The following is a 16,288-nucleotide window of genomic DNA, read 5'->3' on the forward strand; positions in this document are numbered from 1 at the left end:
CAACACTAACCAGCTATTTAACAACTATTTAAACCTAAAAAATCTAAAGGTGCTTGTTTTATTCACAGCAAAATACAAAATAAAAATTATTAAACATTTGAAAAACATAGTATACAGAATAAAATTTAGCTAGAACAGGCCAGAAAAATAAGTAAAACTGAAATTGTGCATTTACAAAGGCCTAGCTAAATAAATACGTTTGCAAAGAGACACTGAAATATAGGTGCCTGCCTGCATATGTTTAGGAGAAAGATGATTCCACATAGAAGGGTGCGATCAAAACACATGCCCCCTAGTGGCCATCCATCACATTATATTGGCTGCGACACCATAAGGAGGGTCTTGACAGATGATCATATTGGGCAATAAGGGAGAAGGTGATCCCATCCATGCCCTGGTCCCAAGGTGTTTAGGGGTGTGCAGGTCAATACCAAAATCTTAACTCTGACTCAGTAGCTTATTGGCAGTCAGTGCAATTCTTTTAAAATTAGTGTAACATGGTGTGGGAAAATGCTGTATATGTGTTTATGTTTGTCTGAAGTAAAAATATATTCTGTGATCTTCATGAGGCCTTGTATTTTATGTTGTTACAAGCCTGATTAGCAGTGGCTGCTTGGTGACAGGTTCTGAGAGGAAAGGGACACAATCACGTTGAGATTTTATTAGATGGGGCCTGGATCCGATTGCTCAGGGTGATAGCAAGCTCTGATTGGCTGGAGGCTCCAGTCCGTTGGGAGTTAACTGTCAGTGAGAGGGTCAGTTGGTGGTGGTCAGTTAAGGCAGTCAGCTGGAAAGCTGATTGGTTTATGAGGGCAAGTGTGAGGAATAAGTCCAGAGAATAGCTAATGGAAAAACTAAGGCCTGTATATTAATTCACGAATATGCAAGAAACCTTGCAGTTTAAGAATGTACCTATATCCCACATAAATTTCTATCAAACTTTAAAAAGGAGGGAAATTGGGCAGCTATAGTGAATGCATCAGGGGAGCAGGAGACCTGACCTCCTCTCTGAGATATTGTACTGCCCTACAAAGTTGTCAAAATGCAAACACCATTTGGGTTGGTCTTTCACAGTCCAATCCACTTCCTGTGTAGCTTGGAAGAATTTGGTATTGTGTATCAGCATGAAAATTGAGAGGGTTGTTAAGCAAGTGTTTCTGAGTTCAGGACTATAAGTTTTGTAAGGTTTTGTTTTGAAATGAGCTTATGGGAAGCATCAGAATGGCATGCGGGTATTTTCAATTTAACACTGCGGAATGTGTAAAATCCACGCTGGCTATACTATACAGCCACTCTCGTGACTGTATAATATCCAGACAAGTTAATGTCTGTCCAGGGAAGATTGGGATAAGGGAGCCAGTGACTGATTTGGTCTAAGAGGCTGCCCTGAGAACAAGTCCTACCAGAGGAAGGTGACACACGCAGATTTATGAAGTTGGCTAAACTACCCAATTTAACTAGAGGAGCTTTGAGATACAGAAGCAGATTGTCCTCAGTAGCTGGACTAGGTTGTGGGAATATTTGGCTGGGGTGGAGGTTTAGGGAAAATGGCTTGATGTAAAAGTCACTTGGAGGCTGGTGTCAGCAACAGTGTCTCTTGAGTCGTCAGAAACTGTCAGCAAGCATCTAAAAATTGATACAGTCTCTGAGGATGTAACTTCGCGCCTGTTTGTCCAATTAAAATGGATTCTTTTCAACTTGTTCTACCCAAGGATGTGGACAAGATCCTTGGAGCGGCGCGTGCCACCACGTGTGTACTGGACCCTTGCCCTTCCTGGCTCATTAGAAGTACCAGAGGGGGACTGGTCGATTGGGTCAGGGGAGTAGTTAATGCCTCTCTACAACAAGGCAGAATTCTGTCATGCTTAAAGGAGGCAGTTATAAGACCACTGCTGAAAAAGCCCTCCCTGGATCCCTCTTTACTAGGTAACTACCGGCCAGTCTCCAATATTCCATTTTTAAGCAAGATAATAGAGCGTGTGGTTGTCGCCCAACTCCAGAGATTCCTGGATGATATGGATTATCTGGATCCATTTCAATCTGGTTTCAGGCCTGGCTATGGGACAGAGACGGCTTTGGTCGCCTTGGTGGATGACCTACGCAGAGAACTGGACAGGGGGAGTGTGTCTCTGCTAGTACTACTGGACCTCTCAGCGGCTTTTGATACCATCGATCATGGTATCCTTCTGGGCCGCCTTGCCGAGATGGGACTTGGGGGCACTGTTTTACAGTGGCTCCAATCCTTCCTGGAGGACCGAACCCAGAAGGTGGTACTGGGGGACTCCTGCTCGACCCCTTGGCCATTGACTTATGGGGTTCCTCAGGGTTCCGTTTTGTCCCCCATGTTATTCAACATCTACATGAAACCACTGGGAGAGGTTGTCCAGGGTTTTGGGGTTCGGTGCCATCAGTATGCTGATGACACTCAACTCTATTTCTCTTTTCCACCTGAAGCCAAGGAAGCCGTACAGGCCCTAAACCAGTGATGGACTGGATGAGGGCAAACAAGTTGAGATTAAATCCTGACAAAACAGAGGTACTCCTGGTCAGTCGGAGGGCAGATCAGGGAATAGGGATTCAACTGGTGCTGGATGGGGTCACACTCCCCCTAAAGTCTCAGGTTCGCAGTTTGGGTGTACTCCTGGACTCAGCTTTGAATTTGGAGGCCCAGATTGCTGCTGTATCCAGGAGCGCATTTGCCCAATTAAAACTGGTGCGCCAGCTGCGCCCGTTCCTGGAGCTACCTGATCTGACTAGGGTGATGCATGCCTTGGTTACATCCTGCTTAGACTACTGTAACGCACTCTACGTGGGGCTGCCTTTGAAGACTGTTCGGAAACTTAAATTGGTACAAAGAGCTGCAGCCAGAGTGCTAACCGGGGCTGGTTACAGGGACCATACAACTCCCCTGTTACAACAGCTCCACTGGCTGCCAATTTGTTTCCGGTCACAATTCAAAGTGCTGGTTTTGACCTACAAAGCCCTATACGGCTCAGGTCCAGACTATTTGACAGATCGTATCTCCCTACATGAACCTGTCCAGGATTTGAGATCTTCAGGTGAGGCCCTTCTTGTGTTCCCCACACCTTCGCAAGCACATATGACGCGGACACGAGATAGGGCCTTTTCGGTGGCCGCCCCAGGCTGTGGAACTCCCTTCCGAGTGAGGTGCGATCAGCTCCCTCCTTGCCGTCTTTCCGGCGACAAGTAAAGACTGTTTTATTTCAATGGGCATTTGGGATAGAGAACGACCAGGATTAAGTGTCATAGGTTTGGTGATTACATTATATGATTTTATTATTTTAAATTGTCCGCTGTTTTTAACCTATATTTTATGGTTTTAATTTTTCTCATAGTTTAATTCTTTTTTAATAATATACTCTGTATGTTTTAATGGTGTTGTTTTTAGTTGTAAGCCGCTCTGAGTCCTATTGGAAAAAGGGTGGGGTAGAAATAAAGTTTATTATTATTATTATTATTATTATTTTAAGACCCCAATATATCAGTATCCCCTTTTGTGAATAGTATGTCTTCTATAAACAAAAATCTTAGTTTAAGGTTCATTCCATCTCTACTGTTGGTCTCTATCTGACACCTAAAGCATACTATACACGCTACTAGGAGGTTTTAGAAGTATTCTGACTAAATTAGTGGCAGTGGAAAATTAAGGAAGCCTATGTTTACATAAAGTGAAGCTGAGGGAATCAAAGTACCCCTGACACATGGGCACAGTAAGGCACTCCTATGAGTAGCCTAGCTGCCACATTTTACACCAGTTGGAGCTTTCAAGCTAACCTCATGGGCAGCCCCATTAAGTCCACATTAAAGAAGCTGAGTCTAGAGGTTACGCATGTGCAAATTACTGTGGCAATGCTATCCCTGATCAGGAATAGTCACAGCTGGTGCATCAGCCAAAAATGATAAAAGGCACTCCACATGGGCTTTCAATGGCAAAGATGGATTCAGGTGTAGTTCCACACTGTGCACCTAGTCCTTCAGGAGGAGGCAACCTCATCCAGAACAGGCATATTACCCAATTCCTTGACCCAGGAACCACTCACCCACAAAACTTCCATCTTGCCAGGATTCAGTTTCTGCTTATTAGCCCTCATCCAGAATGTCACTGCGTCCACACACCAGTTCAGAACACAAATGGCTTCACCCAATTCAGATGTAACATAGAAACAGAGCTGAGGATCATCAGATATTTTGCTCCAGATCTCCTAACAGCTCCCAACAGCTTCATATAAACATTAAATAGCACAGGAGATAGATGGCTCCCTGCAGCACCCCACAGTACCAAGGAGCCATGGTATAGTCACCCAGTGCTCTAGAACCAACTCCCCAGGTAGGAGCAGAAAATATAAAACAGTATCCCCCATTCCCATCCCATGTAGTCGGTCCAGGGAGATAGCATGGTCAGCAGCATCAAAAGCCACTGAGAAATTCCGTGTATGAGAAATTCAGTAAGAGTAACAGGGTTTTACTCCCCCCCCCCTCGATAAAGGTCAACCAAGGTCAGTTCTGTCCCCAAACCAGGCCTGAACATAGACTGAAATGGGCCTAGATAATCCATTTATTTGCAGTATGCTGTTGTGATGCCACCAAGTGTTAAAAGTTGGAATGATGAACAGCACAAACACAAATCTTCCTGTCAGGTACCTTTTGGTATCCATTAATTACCAAAAGCTAAACAATTGTTTTCCTGTGCTAGAATGCTGCAAGAGTCAAGAAGCAAGCAACCACAATTTCATCTGTTTTCTATGAACTTTAATGCAACATTAGTGCTCAAAAAATTGCCCTAAATAACTGGTGGTATGTTCACATAGACACACCAAGAATGCTCAAAAAACAAAGATGATAATTTGTGGTCCTGTACTCTCAAAGCCAAATGCCTCCATTTATACCTCCAAAAGGCTTTCAGATTTTGTCTACTCTTTTACAAAGTAATACAAAAATAATTTCCTCACTAAATGCAATTTTATTATTGTGTTAGAACTTGAGACTGTAAGAATTTATGCAACATGAGTAATTTATACCGTTTCCTCTTATTTTTCACAGTTATTTCCTTTTAAAGATTGCTCTCACATCCTGTAGATGCAAGACATACCATGTTCATAAGTACACAAACTCTATCTGAAATTTCTTGGCCACTTAAAAAATTGCATCTATTTACAAAGTACACAAATATGAAAAATCTGATTTTTATTCACTATATTTAACATGCATGATTTGTTCAAAGGAAAACCCTATAAGGAAGTAACACAACCCAAGCTTCAGTGCTAAAGCATTTAATACAGACTTAGATCAGTACTAGTGTGTCCTGTCAAAGCCATCAGCGTTCTCTAAACACAGCCACTCTAACGGCTTTTAGAATTTTAAGTCTACAAAGTTTCAGAACAAGCTAAGATAAACAATTGAAAGAATGGAAATTGTTCACATAACATAAACACTCTAGATGTTATAAACCTCTCAGATTTGGTGACAAACCTAGGAAAGGAAAGAGAACTTTTGCAATGCTATGAGCCTTATAACTTTAGTTAAAAATCAACCATCTGTTGTATATTTTAGTATACAATAAAGTATGTAATACAAATGTCACATAACAGTAACAACTGCAACATGCAATTTATGTGTGGATAACCTGCCCCAGTCTTTTCAACACATGAGAATAAATGTAAACTGTTTGTGGTAACAGGGGGTGTGGAGGTTCTATATATATAAAAAAACAATCTTGAAGAATCATTTTTTTTAGCCAAGTTCTTTAGTGTATACACAACACAAAACTGTAAGTGACTGATGGAATATTTTGATCCTTTGGCCTATTTTTAATCTATTTTACAAAAAAATTATATTTACACAAAACTTTTGTTTCTTTTGCTTCTACTCTGGTCCTTAGACATTAGCAACAGGGTATCCGGCATTTCTATAGAGCAAAGAAAATATTGGGAAGCTCATGCATGAGCTTTGCTGTTACGTTTGGGAAGGCTAGTTGTCACATTAGAGCTGGGGTGGTATTTTTCACCTTGTCTGATAAGGGGGTGATCTTTGGCAGTGCAAGAGTGTGTGTGTGTGTGCCCTTGTGTTTACCTCTTTTATAAGGACAGCATGGCTTACTTTCATGCCACATTTGAATGCAGCATACAAATTTTATTACATGTCACACTAACATACATTAATATACTAAAATAACATCACTTGTTACAGAGGTTAGTGTTTAAATTATTTGCTACATGTGTATCTGCACTTGGGACAAGTTTCATCACGTTATCTCATTTTACCCTAACTACCATCATGCGAGGTTAACTGAGGCTGAGTGATCTGCCCAACATCAGCTAGTGAGCTTTGAAGATAAACAGGGATTTGAACTCAGATCTGTCCCGCCCAAGTTGAATATCCTTAATTAATTCACTCTAAAAGCCACCAGTTAATGTGCAACACAGAATATTCAGAGGTTCACTTAGAAGAAAACAAGCGATTTTAGATCAGCGATTCCCAACGTGGGCGGTAGCGCCCCCCTGGGGGCGTTACAGCCTTTCAGGGGGGCGTTGGCGTGACTACAAACTTTAGGGGGGTGTTTGGGTTCATTAGGGGGGCATTGACATTTGGCGGTCTGATGCGACAGTTGAAGCATTTAAGTTTAGTTTTATTTAATACACAAATCATTAATTTTTAAACTTTGTCCCCAGTTAGAATGTATTTAATAGTCTCAATTCATGGAAATAACACTATAAATAGTGTGTGCTCTTTAGTAAAGAAATTCTGAATACTGGCCAGTGTCATATCAAGGAATGGGGATATTAGCCACACCCCGGCACTAGGTAATGTTCCAATGCTGTCTTGAGGGATGTTGGAACCAATCACAAGAGAGTGTTTGATAAGCTGGGTGTATTGGTGGAGGGCGCATTCTTCCAACGGATGAGTGCCGTGTGCAAACGGGTGACGCCGACAGTCAGTTATTCGCTGGTTTTCTTCAGGAATGGGACACACTCGCTACCCGTTGTTTCTGTGATGTTTACTTTTCTATAACTATGTATGTATATTAATAAATCATATTAAGAATTCAATGTGTAATCTAAGTGCAATAAAAAGGCATGATAAAAACGATCAGTAATAATCATTGAAAATACCTTTTATGCATTACTCATATTTTAAGGAAAGAATAGGAAGCATTGACATATACTTAATCTGAGGGAGATTTTGTTGGGCACAAAAAGATTTTGCAAAGGGGTGTTGGGTCGAAAAAGGTTGGGTAACGCTGTTTTAGATAAACTGTTGTTTGTTTCACCTAATGTTGGTTTGTTGTGTCTTTGCTTCTGGTGTGAATATCCAGTTATTATATGGAAGCCCTTTGTGGCAGCCAGCACCCCCTGTCCCACCACTAGCCGGCTGCAGAAACAGGGTGGAGAACAAAATCTCATCTTGGGAGATCTGCTGCTGCTCTCCATATACCTCTATGCAAAAAACAAAAAAAGTGCTAAAGCATTTTTTCACCGCCAATGGCCACAAAGGTTTGTTATCCTATTAACCCTTTCTCTTTGATCCTCGACAAGGTCTTCCCACTGCAGCCACACTTTTAATAAAAGTCAGGTGTTTTTACAGTATTCAATCTTTACTATTTATTTCATTCATTCATGAATCACTTCCCATGAGGCATCCCGAAGCAATTTACAATATAACACAGAAAAACTGTTAAAACAACTGCATATACAAAAGCAGATTTAATAAACCACTGTAACAACAAAAACAGTTTAAAACAGCACATACACAAATTCAGTGAAAATCCAAGACAGACACCAACTGAGATAAAGGATTTTAGAAGGCTTGTTGAAACAGGAACATCTTTAGTAGACACCAATAAGAGACTAGGTGCCTGTCTGATATGCAATGGGAGGGAGTTCCAAAGGATAGGTGCCACCACACTAAAGGCCTGATTCTGACATTGTGCAGATCACCTGATAGAATGGTATCTACAGGAAGCCCTCTTCTGCAGAACACAGTGATCTGTTAGATATGTAGGGGATAAGGCAAACTTTTAGGAAGAGATCATTTAGTGGCCATGCAGAAGAACAGGTGTTAGCAATAACTTCCATCAGATATAAAACTATATGGGAGTGTGTAGAAACAGAGTTAAGCAGGGTTGTGGTTTGAATACATTTTCAGATCAAGCTGTGCAACTGCATCTGGTAACACCATTATCGTTTATATTGAAGTGAACTTATTTCCTGAGTACTTATCCTTTCATAGCCAAGACAGTACAATCCAGATACAAGAGGGTGGTAGCAGGCTTGGGGGAACCTCCAGGTTTGCAGAAATATAAGAAAACTTTTTAAAAACCTGAAGGGGCAAAAAAACCTAAAGGAGGGGGACTACAAAAACATCTTCATGAGGATTGAGCAAGTAGTCATTTAAACATATCTTCTGTGAGAAAAGGAGCCTGTGCTCCTTTTAATCTTTTTCTCCTTTCAAGGCTGTGCAGAGCTAGGCAGCCAAAACGGAGAGGGACATCTTCTCAGTGAGATGAGTGGAGAAAGAAACCTTTTGCCAGGCAGAGTGAGGAAGGATGGGGAGGTATGTGAAAGTGCAAACTCTTTGCCGTGTGAGCCATTTTGTTCTCATGTCTCTGTAGCCAGACAGAAAGCAACAGTAGAGCAATAAAACAAACTAGATTCAGCCAGGATATCAAATTTGGACATAATGAAAAACCACAGTTAGTTCAAACTAAGTTTGACAAGTCAACTTCAAACTATTGCTTACTTTGACCAAACAAGCCATACTTAGAGTTCAGACAAACAAACAAAACAAGACTAACCAAACCATGATTTAGCTTTATATCATTATTTTATTACATTTATACCCCATATTTCTTTTCATGATAGAAACCCAAGGAGGTTTACATATGGTTCCCAGACAGTCTCCCATCCAGGCACTGACCAGACCTGACGCTGCTTAGCTTCAGCAGGGTGCTGGCCTCATGTGCCTTTAAACCTTAGCTTTATGGTCACATACAAACTGGACTGATACACATAAGCTTCTATACAGCTCAATTATGGCCTGGTTCAGATACAATGCAAAGCTATGAACCTGCTTTCCCCTCCTCATCCTCCAGCATACCACAAAGAAGAGCATTGGAAGCATCTACTTCTGTTTTCAACCAAATGCAGTTTCTTGTTTTGACTATTAGTTGTTACTATTAGTTTTAAGTATGGTTTATCTGAGCAAGCCAGGATCATACGTCACAGTCTTGGCTTGTTCAGACAAATCATTGTTAAAACTAACTACAGCCTTTCCCAGTTTGGATGAAAAACCAGTTTTAGTTGAAAACTGATGCCTCCACTTTCCTTCTCACAGCAGACAAAATTGAGGCCATTTTATGCAGCACTAAGTCAGGGGTAGTCAACATGGTGCCCTCCAAGTGTTAATAGCCTGCCACTCCCATCATCCCTGGCCATGCTAACTGGGGCTGATGTGAGGTGTATCCCAAAGCATCTGATGTGCACAAGATTGGGAAAGGTTTCGTGTTTTGTCCAAACACAACTGTTGAGAGGACAGCATTCATATGGTAATAACCTAGGCGTACTTACCGAGAAATAATTTCTAGCACTCCTCCTAGTGGCAAGTGAAATCAGTTTTATTCAGTTGAGCATTTCAAGAAGGGGCAATATAAAACAGTATTTTAATTACCACTTCATGATTGTTTTACTTGGTGTTTTATTAAAAGTATTAACACATTTTATTGTTTGAAGCTTTTTGTTAGCTGCATTAGATTCTATTTGTTGAAAGACGGGTTATAAATATTTTAATTAAGAAAATACTTCTAGATAAAAAATATGAGCATTTTGAATGGTGGACTTTTTAATAACTTCTGAAATACTAACATTTGAGGTCACATCCACATGTTAGAGTGTATTAGTACTATCTAAACTTTCACCATCCCACAGAGGGCAGCTAAGTTTGGGAACAATGCATTCAGATCATCCCTGTCTTGTCACAGCTACTATTACACTTGGAAATTGGAAACTTGTCCTCTCCCAGGGGAGTAACAACACCCATAAGTGGGGGAGAGAAATATCTAACTGTGTATCCTTAATCAGTCATTTGTTAATGACATAATAGGGTAAAAAACCCCACATACTTTCACCTTGTTGAGGCACCTGCACACAATTCAAACCTGTTCAGTATCGTTAAAAAAAGTCCCCACTGGCAACAGCTAGTGAAACCATTGTGTGATAGTTTATATTTTAAGTAGCCTCAAGCTTTTGTGCTCCTTTTTTGTCCACATACATGGAGCTTTTATTTCCAATTTGTATCAAACTGATTCTGCATATTGGTTCATAGGCAATGTTTGCAGGCAAACTTAGTTTAAAGTTTAAACTAAGGTTTATATTGCTATGCTTTTAGCAATACAAAAATAGAAACGTACAGTAATCAGATCTGTACCTTAACCATACACTTTAGTTATAACGCCTCAATATACAAGTCAGATTGGATAGTTAATAAAATCTGTACAGATACACAAAAGCTGCTTTTGCTTCTATAGTTTTCACCTGCATGCCCACAACACATATCACTAATGTCTTTTGCCCTTCCTTCATTAAGGAAACTCCAATACCCCCAAAACATTAAAAACTACCATCTGCACATAAGCGAAACAGGTGTCAAAAGAATAAAACAAGAAAAAGTTACAGGCAATGGCATACAACAGCAAAGTTACATACAATTATTCCCCTGCACAGAATGTTACAATATCTTTAGAGATGCAATAGTAGGAGAAAGACAGAAATCAAGCTGCCCAGTAAGTGTGGGCTGGGAGTATTTTACAAGGATGTGGGTTTTACCATCTTTGGGAACAGATCAGAAAGGGAAGTTTCCCCTCCTTCATAAAGCAACAGTATGTATGAAGAAGATGGGTGGGGAGGAGTGAAGAACAATCACCAGGGTTGAGCACACAACACCTAAACCATCTCTTCTGGAGACTTGGTTCTTGAGATTTTTAAATTAAAAAACACAAGCAATCTCACCACAAACAGTACAGATAGATACTGACCTCCTCATTTCCAACTTCCCTCTTGGGGTTACTAACCCACCAAAAAGGCAACAACACACACTTGCTCCTTAAGAAGTTCGATATACAGAAAACAACAAAGTGTTGCGTAGTACAGAGCTAAACATGATCACCTGCTACATGCTGCAGATCAAACTCTGTTAAAGGGGCAGCCAAAAGTTCAAAAGCTGGCAACCTTGCTCTCACCTCTTTCCTGATCTTTAGTACATCAGTTAAAACCAAGAGAAATAATATATAGTATATACAACAAAGAGTCTTGTAAAATTTTAAAGACTAACAGGTTTGTTGTAGAATAGCTGTTTGTAGACTACAACCTACTTTGTTAGATGCTCAAAATCTTATCAGTTGGTAGGTTAAATATGAACACTACAACCAGGTACAGGCAAGAAAGAAAGTGTAAATAGCAGAGCCAAAAGGCCATTAAACGTAAGCAGCAGCACAGATCTGCAGAAGCCAAATATATAAAATATAAGAATAATCTACAACAGTAATTAGCGATTCTACAAATGTGTGTGTGTGCTGTACATGAAAATATACCCCACCACTAGGGTTGCCAGGTCCCTGGCCTGAGGCTGATCCTGTGTATTTAGGAGAAGAGAAAGCTAGCCAAGTGCAGGTGTTCTTGCAACATTGTAATGGGAAAAACCACAAGGTGGAATTCTCCCTTCCCCCTGCACAACTGTTAAAGATACAGAAGACCTCTTGGAGGCTGGGCCTGGCAACGAAGAGGTCTTCTGTATCTTTAAAAGTTGTGCAAGGGGAAGGGAGAATTCCACCTTGTGGTTTTTCCCATTACAGAGTTGGCAAGAACACCTGCACTTGGCTGACTTTCTCTTCTCCTAAAGATACAGGATCAGCCTCAGGCCAGGAACCTGGCAACCCTACCCACCACACACACAGGCAAGGATCCAACCAAAGCGGATCGCTCCTACGTCCCGCTGGGTTTAACTCTCTGCCATTAAAACTAATAGGAGGTGAAAGTGCTTAACCCTTCCCCACCCGCACAAACTGTGCGACTGCCCCCCGGAAGTCGATACGGAAAGGAGGGAGAGAGACGGTGGGGCGAAAGGGGAAACTAGGAGGAAGGGCGGCGGCGGCACCTGACAGCTTCTACCGCTAGAGAAGAAAGGGAAGGAGGGGATCGGCGGAGGGGCGGAGAAGTGGATGAGGTGACAGCTGGGCGTCGGGGACAGCAAAGGCCACAGCTCCGAGCTCTCCCCCGTCCGCCCGCCCGCCAACCACAGGCGCCCTTGGTCAGGGAGCCCCGCAGCGGAAAGAACGGAGGGAGGCAGCGGCTGAGGGAGGCAGCGGCTGAGGGAGGCAGAGGGGCAGGCACACGCACACACACCGGCCCCGCCCACCGTCGCCTGCCTCACCTCGCGAGCGATCTGGTTCAGGGCATCGTCCTCGGCCGTGGGCCTCTCGCGGTTGGGCAGCCTCTTCCTGCCGGCGGGCCCCTGTTGCTGCGTCCCCACGATCTCCATCGCCCGCTGCCCTCCCAGGCTGACCTCGCCGCCGCAGCTCGCAGGCTCCTCCGGCGCGAGGAGCAGGACAGGGAAAGGCGCAGGCGCGCCAGGGGAGGAGGAAGGAACTGCACGAGGGAGGGGCTGGGTTGAGCGGGGAGAGGGAGGGGCCTGGATGATGGAACTCCGCAAGAGGCGGGGCCAAGAGGAGGGGTAGCTTCACCTTGCGAAAGGGATGAGGAAAGGAGGGAAAGAAGCAATAATGCTTTGAGGGACGGGCACGTCCTTCTTCCCCTTCTCTCTCGGTACGTTGCAATGAACAATTTCACAAAGAGATTTCTCAGCACATAACTAATTTATTTTCGATGAACAGGCATCCTAAGAATGCAGACTTCATATAACGAGTGCCGTCAGGTCTGCCCCAGTGGGAATTCAATGAAGGCTTAGAAAATAAGAACAAAGAGTTTTATTTCCTCACTCAGTCTTCATCTTATTTCACCGTCTGTACAACAAATAATAAAGAGCTTCCTCCAAAGGCATTACTCACTCACCATTTGAAAACTCCCAATAATTTACTAGATAAACAACAAATACAGTTTAGTTTGTGCCTAGTATGGTAAAGTCTTCAAATGATGCTCCTTACACATTTATTTCAGACTATTTAATACTTCAACATATTTTCCCCCTCCTAGTTTTGTCTCCACTCTCCATAAAAGGTTTGGGAGCCAAAATCCAAAAATATCTGTGAACAGAGACAAAATGTTTGTCTTAATCTTGTTCTAAGAAAATATTTTCCTCTATCACAGAACCACTAAATAGCTTGGCACAGTGAGTCAGCACAGGATTAGAATACCAGAGTCATGCCATGCCAGGTCATGAACACAGTTTGTTGACCAAACTGTGTATTAAATAAATTGATTCATTTTAGAAAGAGAAACCACAGAGAAGATCAATAAACGTTACTGCTGGAAACCTACTTTAATAAAATTATTCTATAATAGGTTATAAGATTAATGAATGTTTCTAGCCTTATTTCAGCCTCTAGGGGACATAGAAATCACAACATCCCTTGGCAGTTTAGCTCAACGCTTCTTGGCCAAGAATCCTATTTATGGTACTTGAAGTATGCAAGGGTAAATCTTTGCACTGGCTGTGTACGTAAATTGTTTTACATTCCAGTCTTAAACCCATTTATTTGGAAGCCCAGTTGATTTTAGTGGAACATAAACATGTTTCATCATACTGTTTGTATGTAATTGCAAAAGCATTTGTCTGCTGTTCCATTTGTATTAGCTGTAAGTGATCCAGAAAACAGACTCTATACCAAGTAAAACCAATAATGTATTTTGTGGCACCTTCAAGACTTTTACTGTGGATTCAAGTCCATAAACATAAATTCTCACTTCATCAGATACATGGAGTATTTGTGTGTGTGTGTGCATGTGTGCGCACACATGCGTAATATATAATATACAAGTACAGAGGGGGGGAATATAAACAGTGGGGCACAAAGACCACAAAAGTAAGAAGCAGAGCAAGTATGTGACATTTCTATGCAAAGCTCAAATGCATACAAGATAACAGTAACCATTCACAACAACAGTAACTGGTAATAATACAGTCTTCTTAGTGTTGCTGTATGAACTTAACACCTTGGGTGGGAAGAGAAACCATTGCCCAAACAAAAAAAGTCTAAACAAATCAAACTTGCTGATAGATTCTGGTCCAGCAATTTTCTGCTAGAGTCTCCCACTAGAGTTCCTTTGTTGACTTTTAGATCAGTGGCAAAGTGCCCCGGGGGGATTTAAATGTTCTCTTACACTTTTCCGAATGTTGCCATTCTTAATGTCAGTTTAATCTGCTTATTTTTCATAGAGCCTGACCTGTTTGTCATTTGCAGCTGATGATGGCATACATCACTCTGAAGGATGAACAGCTGAATGAGCCCCTAATGGCATGACTAATATGAACATAAGAAGAACCTGCCGGACCAGGCCAGTTACCTATCTAGTCCAGCATCCTGTTCTCACAGTGGCCAACCAGATCCCTATGGGAAGCCAGCGAGCAAGACCACTCTCCTCTCCTGCAGTTTCCAGCAACTGGTATTCAGACGCATACTTCCTCTGACCATGCTGTTGCCTGAACTGATAAAGAAAGAGTGTGAGTGAAAGAGAAAAACTGTACTATACCATATGTATTATACGTGCATTTCCCAATATGCCCCAGTTTTAATATCCTGGTCTGGAATTACCCTTCCAGATCCACTGAGAGATCTCACCAACACCATCCCTGTTTCCACAGCAATTTCTTGGGCTTTTAGCTCATATCCAAGTATGTAGTTCAAGGCTGGGCCCAAAAGATTTTGGTGCTAGGAATGGAAAAGTAAAATGGCACTCATGCTCCTTATTAATGAGGCAACCATTTATCAGTAATTTCTGCTGCATAAGCCTTATGACAGTGCTCTTGATCAGCTCATGTCCATTTCAATAGGGCTATTGTAGACTGTCTATCTCCCACTCTACCACCTTTAATGTACTCAAAATCTGGTTGTTGCCAGATTTTGGGTACACCTTTGGACTCTGGTTACCAAAAGCTCTTACTTGCTTCCCACTAAACTTCACTGCATCTGGTAACTTTTTTAAATAGCAGCCTTCCCCAGCTTGTGCTCTCCAGATAAGTAAAAATCTGGGGCAAATAAGAGTTGTAGTTCAAAACATTTGGAAGGCACCAGGATGGGGCAGGCTTATCAAGGGTAAGGCACTAGTAGATATTTTTCACTCTGTCTCATTTATGATCCTTCAGCTGTTCAGCAAGAGGAACTATCCTCAAAAATATTACATGATGGTCTAATCTTCCTTAGTCAATGACATCATTACACTATATTTTAAGAAATAGAAATATGATGCAAATACCAAAGGCAGTTATATTTGTATATAAAAGCACACAATAGAGTTGCATGCTGCTGTTCCTGCAGTGCCAGACAATGTGATGGTCACATAAACTTTCACAAAAGTGATTCTGGTGGTGCATGTGTAAGAATTTTAAGATATTATCCAAGAAAAATCAGGCATTTTAGAGTCCCACTGATTTAGTGAGAAATATTTAAGCACACACATAATTCTTCCTTTGACATCAGCATGACTTGGAAGTATTTAACTTTAGTTGGATTGTGCTTTCTGTATTCAAACCTTGTACAAAATGTATAAAATATATGGTGATATCCAACATTAGTCATGTACAGAGTACATCCACTGTAATGGATCTACTCCAAGTATGACTAACATTACATGTCACTCATAGGATTAACCAAGACCTACAAACATATGCTTAAACATGTATATCACTGTCTATACTAGATGTTTCTACCACTTAATAGACTTGTGAAGAACTTACAGAAAGCAGAAGTCTAAATAAAGAACTGTTGAGGACCGGTGAACATTTTAAAATACAAATCTCTGATAGTCTAATCTTATCCACGCATGTACTTCTAAGTCTATCAGGCCCTATAGCTTATTTTACTACAACTCTTATTTCTAATAATGCAATAAACTGAAGACAACCAAAATCTACACTATATATTTCAAAATATTATAACTTTTTCCTAAATATATGTGTCTGCATGACAAAATTTGCACCTTGCAAAAAATGAAGATTAAATACAAAAATGATTTTTATTTCTTTAAAAGAAAATGAAACCATGCCTTATGCTTTCAAAACCAAAACTATTTATTTTGTTTCACTTACAATAACATTAAGCCAC

General features: G+C 41.3%; 1 protein-coding gene across 27 annotated transcripts in view; it reads right to left on the bottom strand.

The window, feature by feature from the left end:
- Positions 1-12,695, bottom strand: part of LRRFIP1 (LRR binding FLII interacting protein 1) — a 136,966-nt gene extending 124,271 nt beyond the window's left edge. For 10 of the 27 annotated variants that reach the window (XM_061607758.1, XM_061607743.1, XM_061607738.1 and 7 more), the window contains exon 1: positions 12,442-12,691. In XM_061607758.1, the coding sequence (XP_061463742.1) occupies positions 12,442-12,549 (108 nt within the window). In that variant the 5' untranslated portion in view covers positions 12,550-12,691. Of the gene's footprint in view, positions 1-12,441 lie in introns of all 27 variants that reach the window. The other 17 variants (XM_061607752.1, XM_061607749.1, XM_061607751.1 and 14 more) reach the window with 6 other exon arrangements.
- Between the last annotated feature and the right edge of the window lie 3,593 nt (positions 12,696-16,288).

The sequence above is a fragment of the Rhineura floridana genome, chromosome 2 (genome assembly GCF_030035675.1).
Source record: "Rhineura floridana isolate rRhiFlo1 chromosome 2, rRhiFlo1.hap2, whole genome shotgun sequence".
NCBI lineage: Eukaryota > Metazoa > Chordata > Lepidosauria > Squamata > Rhineuridae > Rhineura > Rhineura floridana.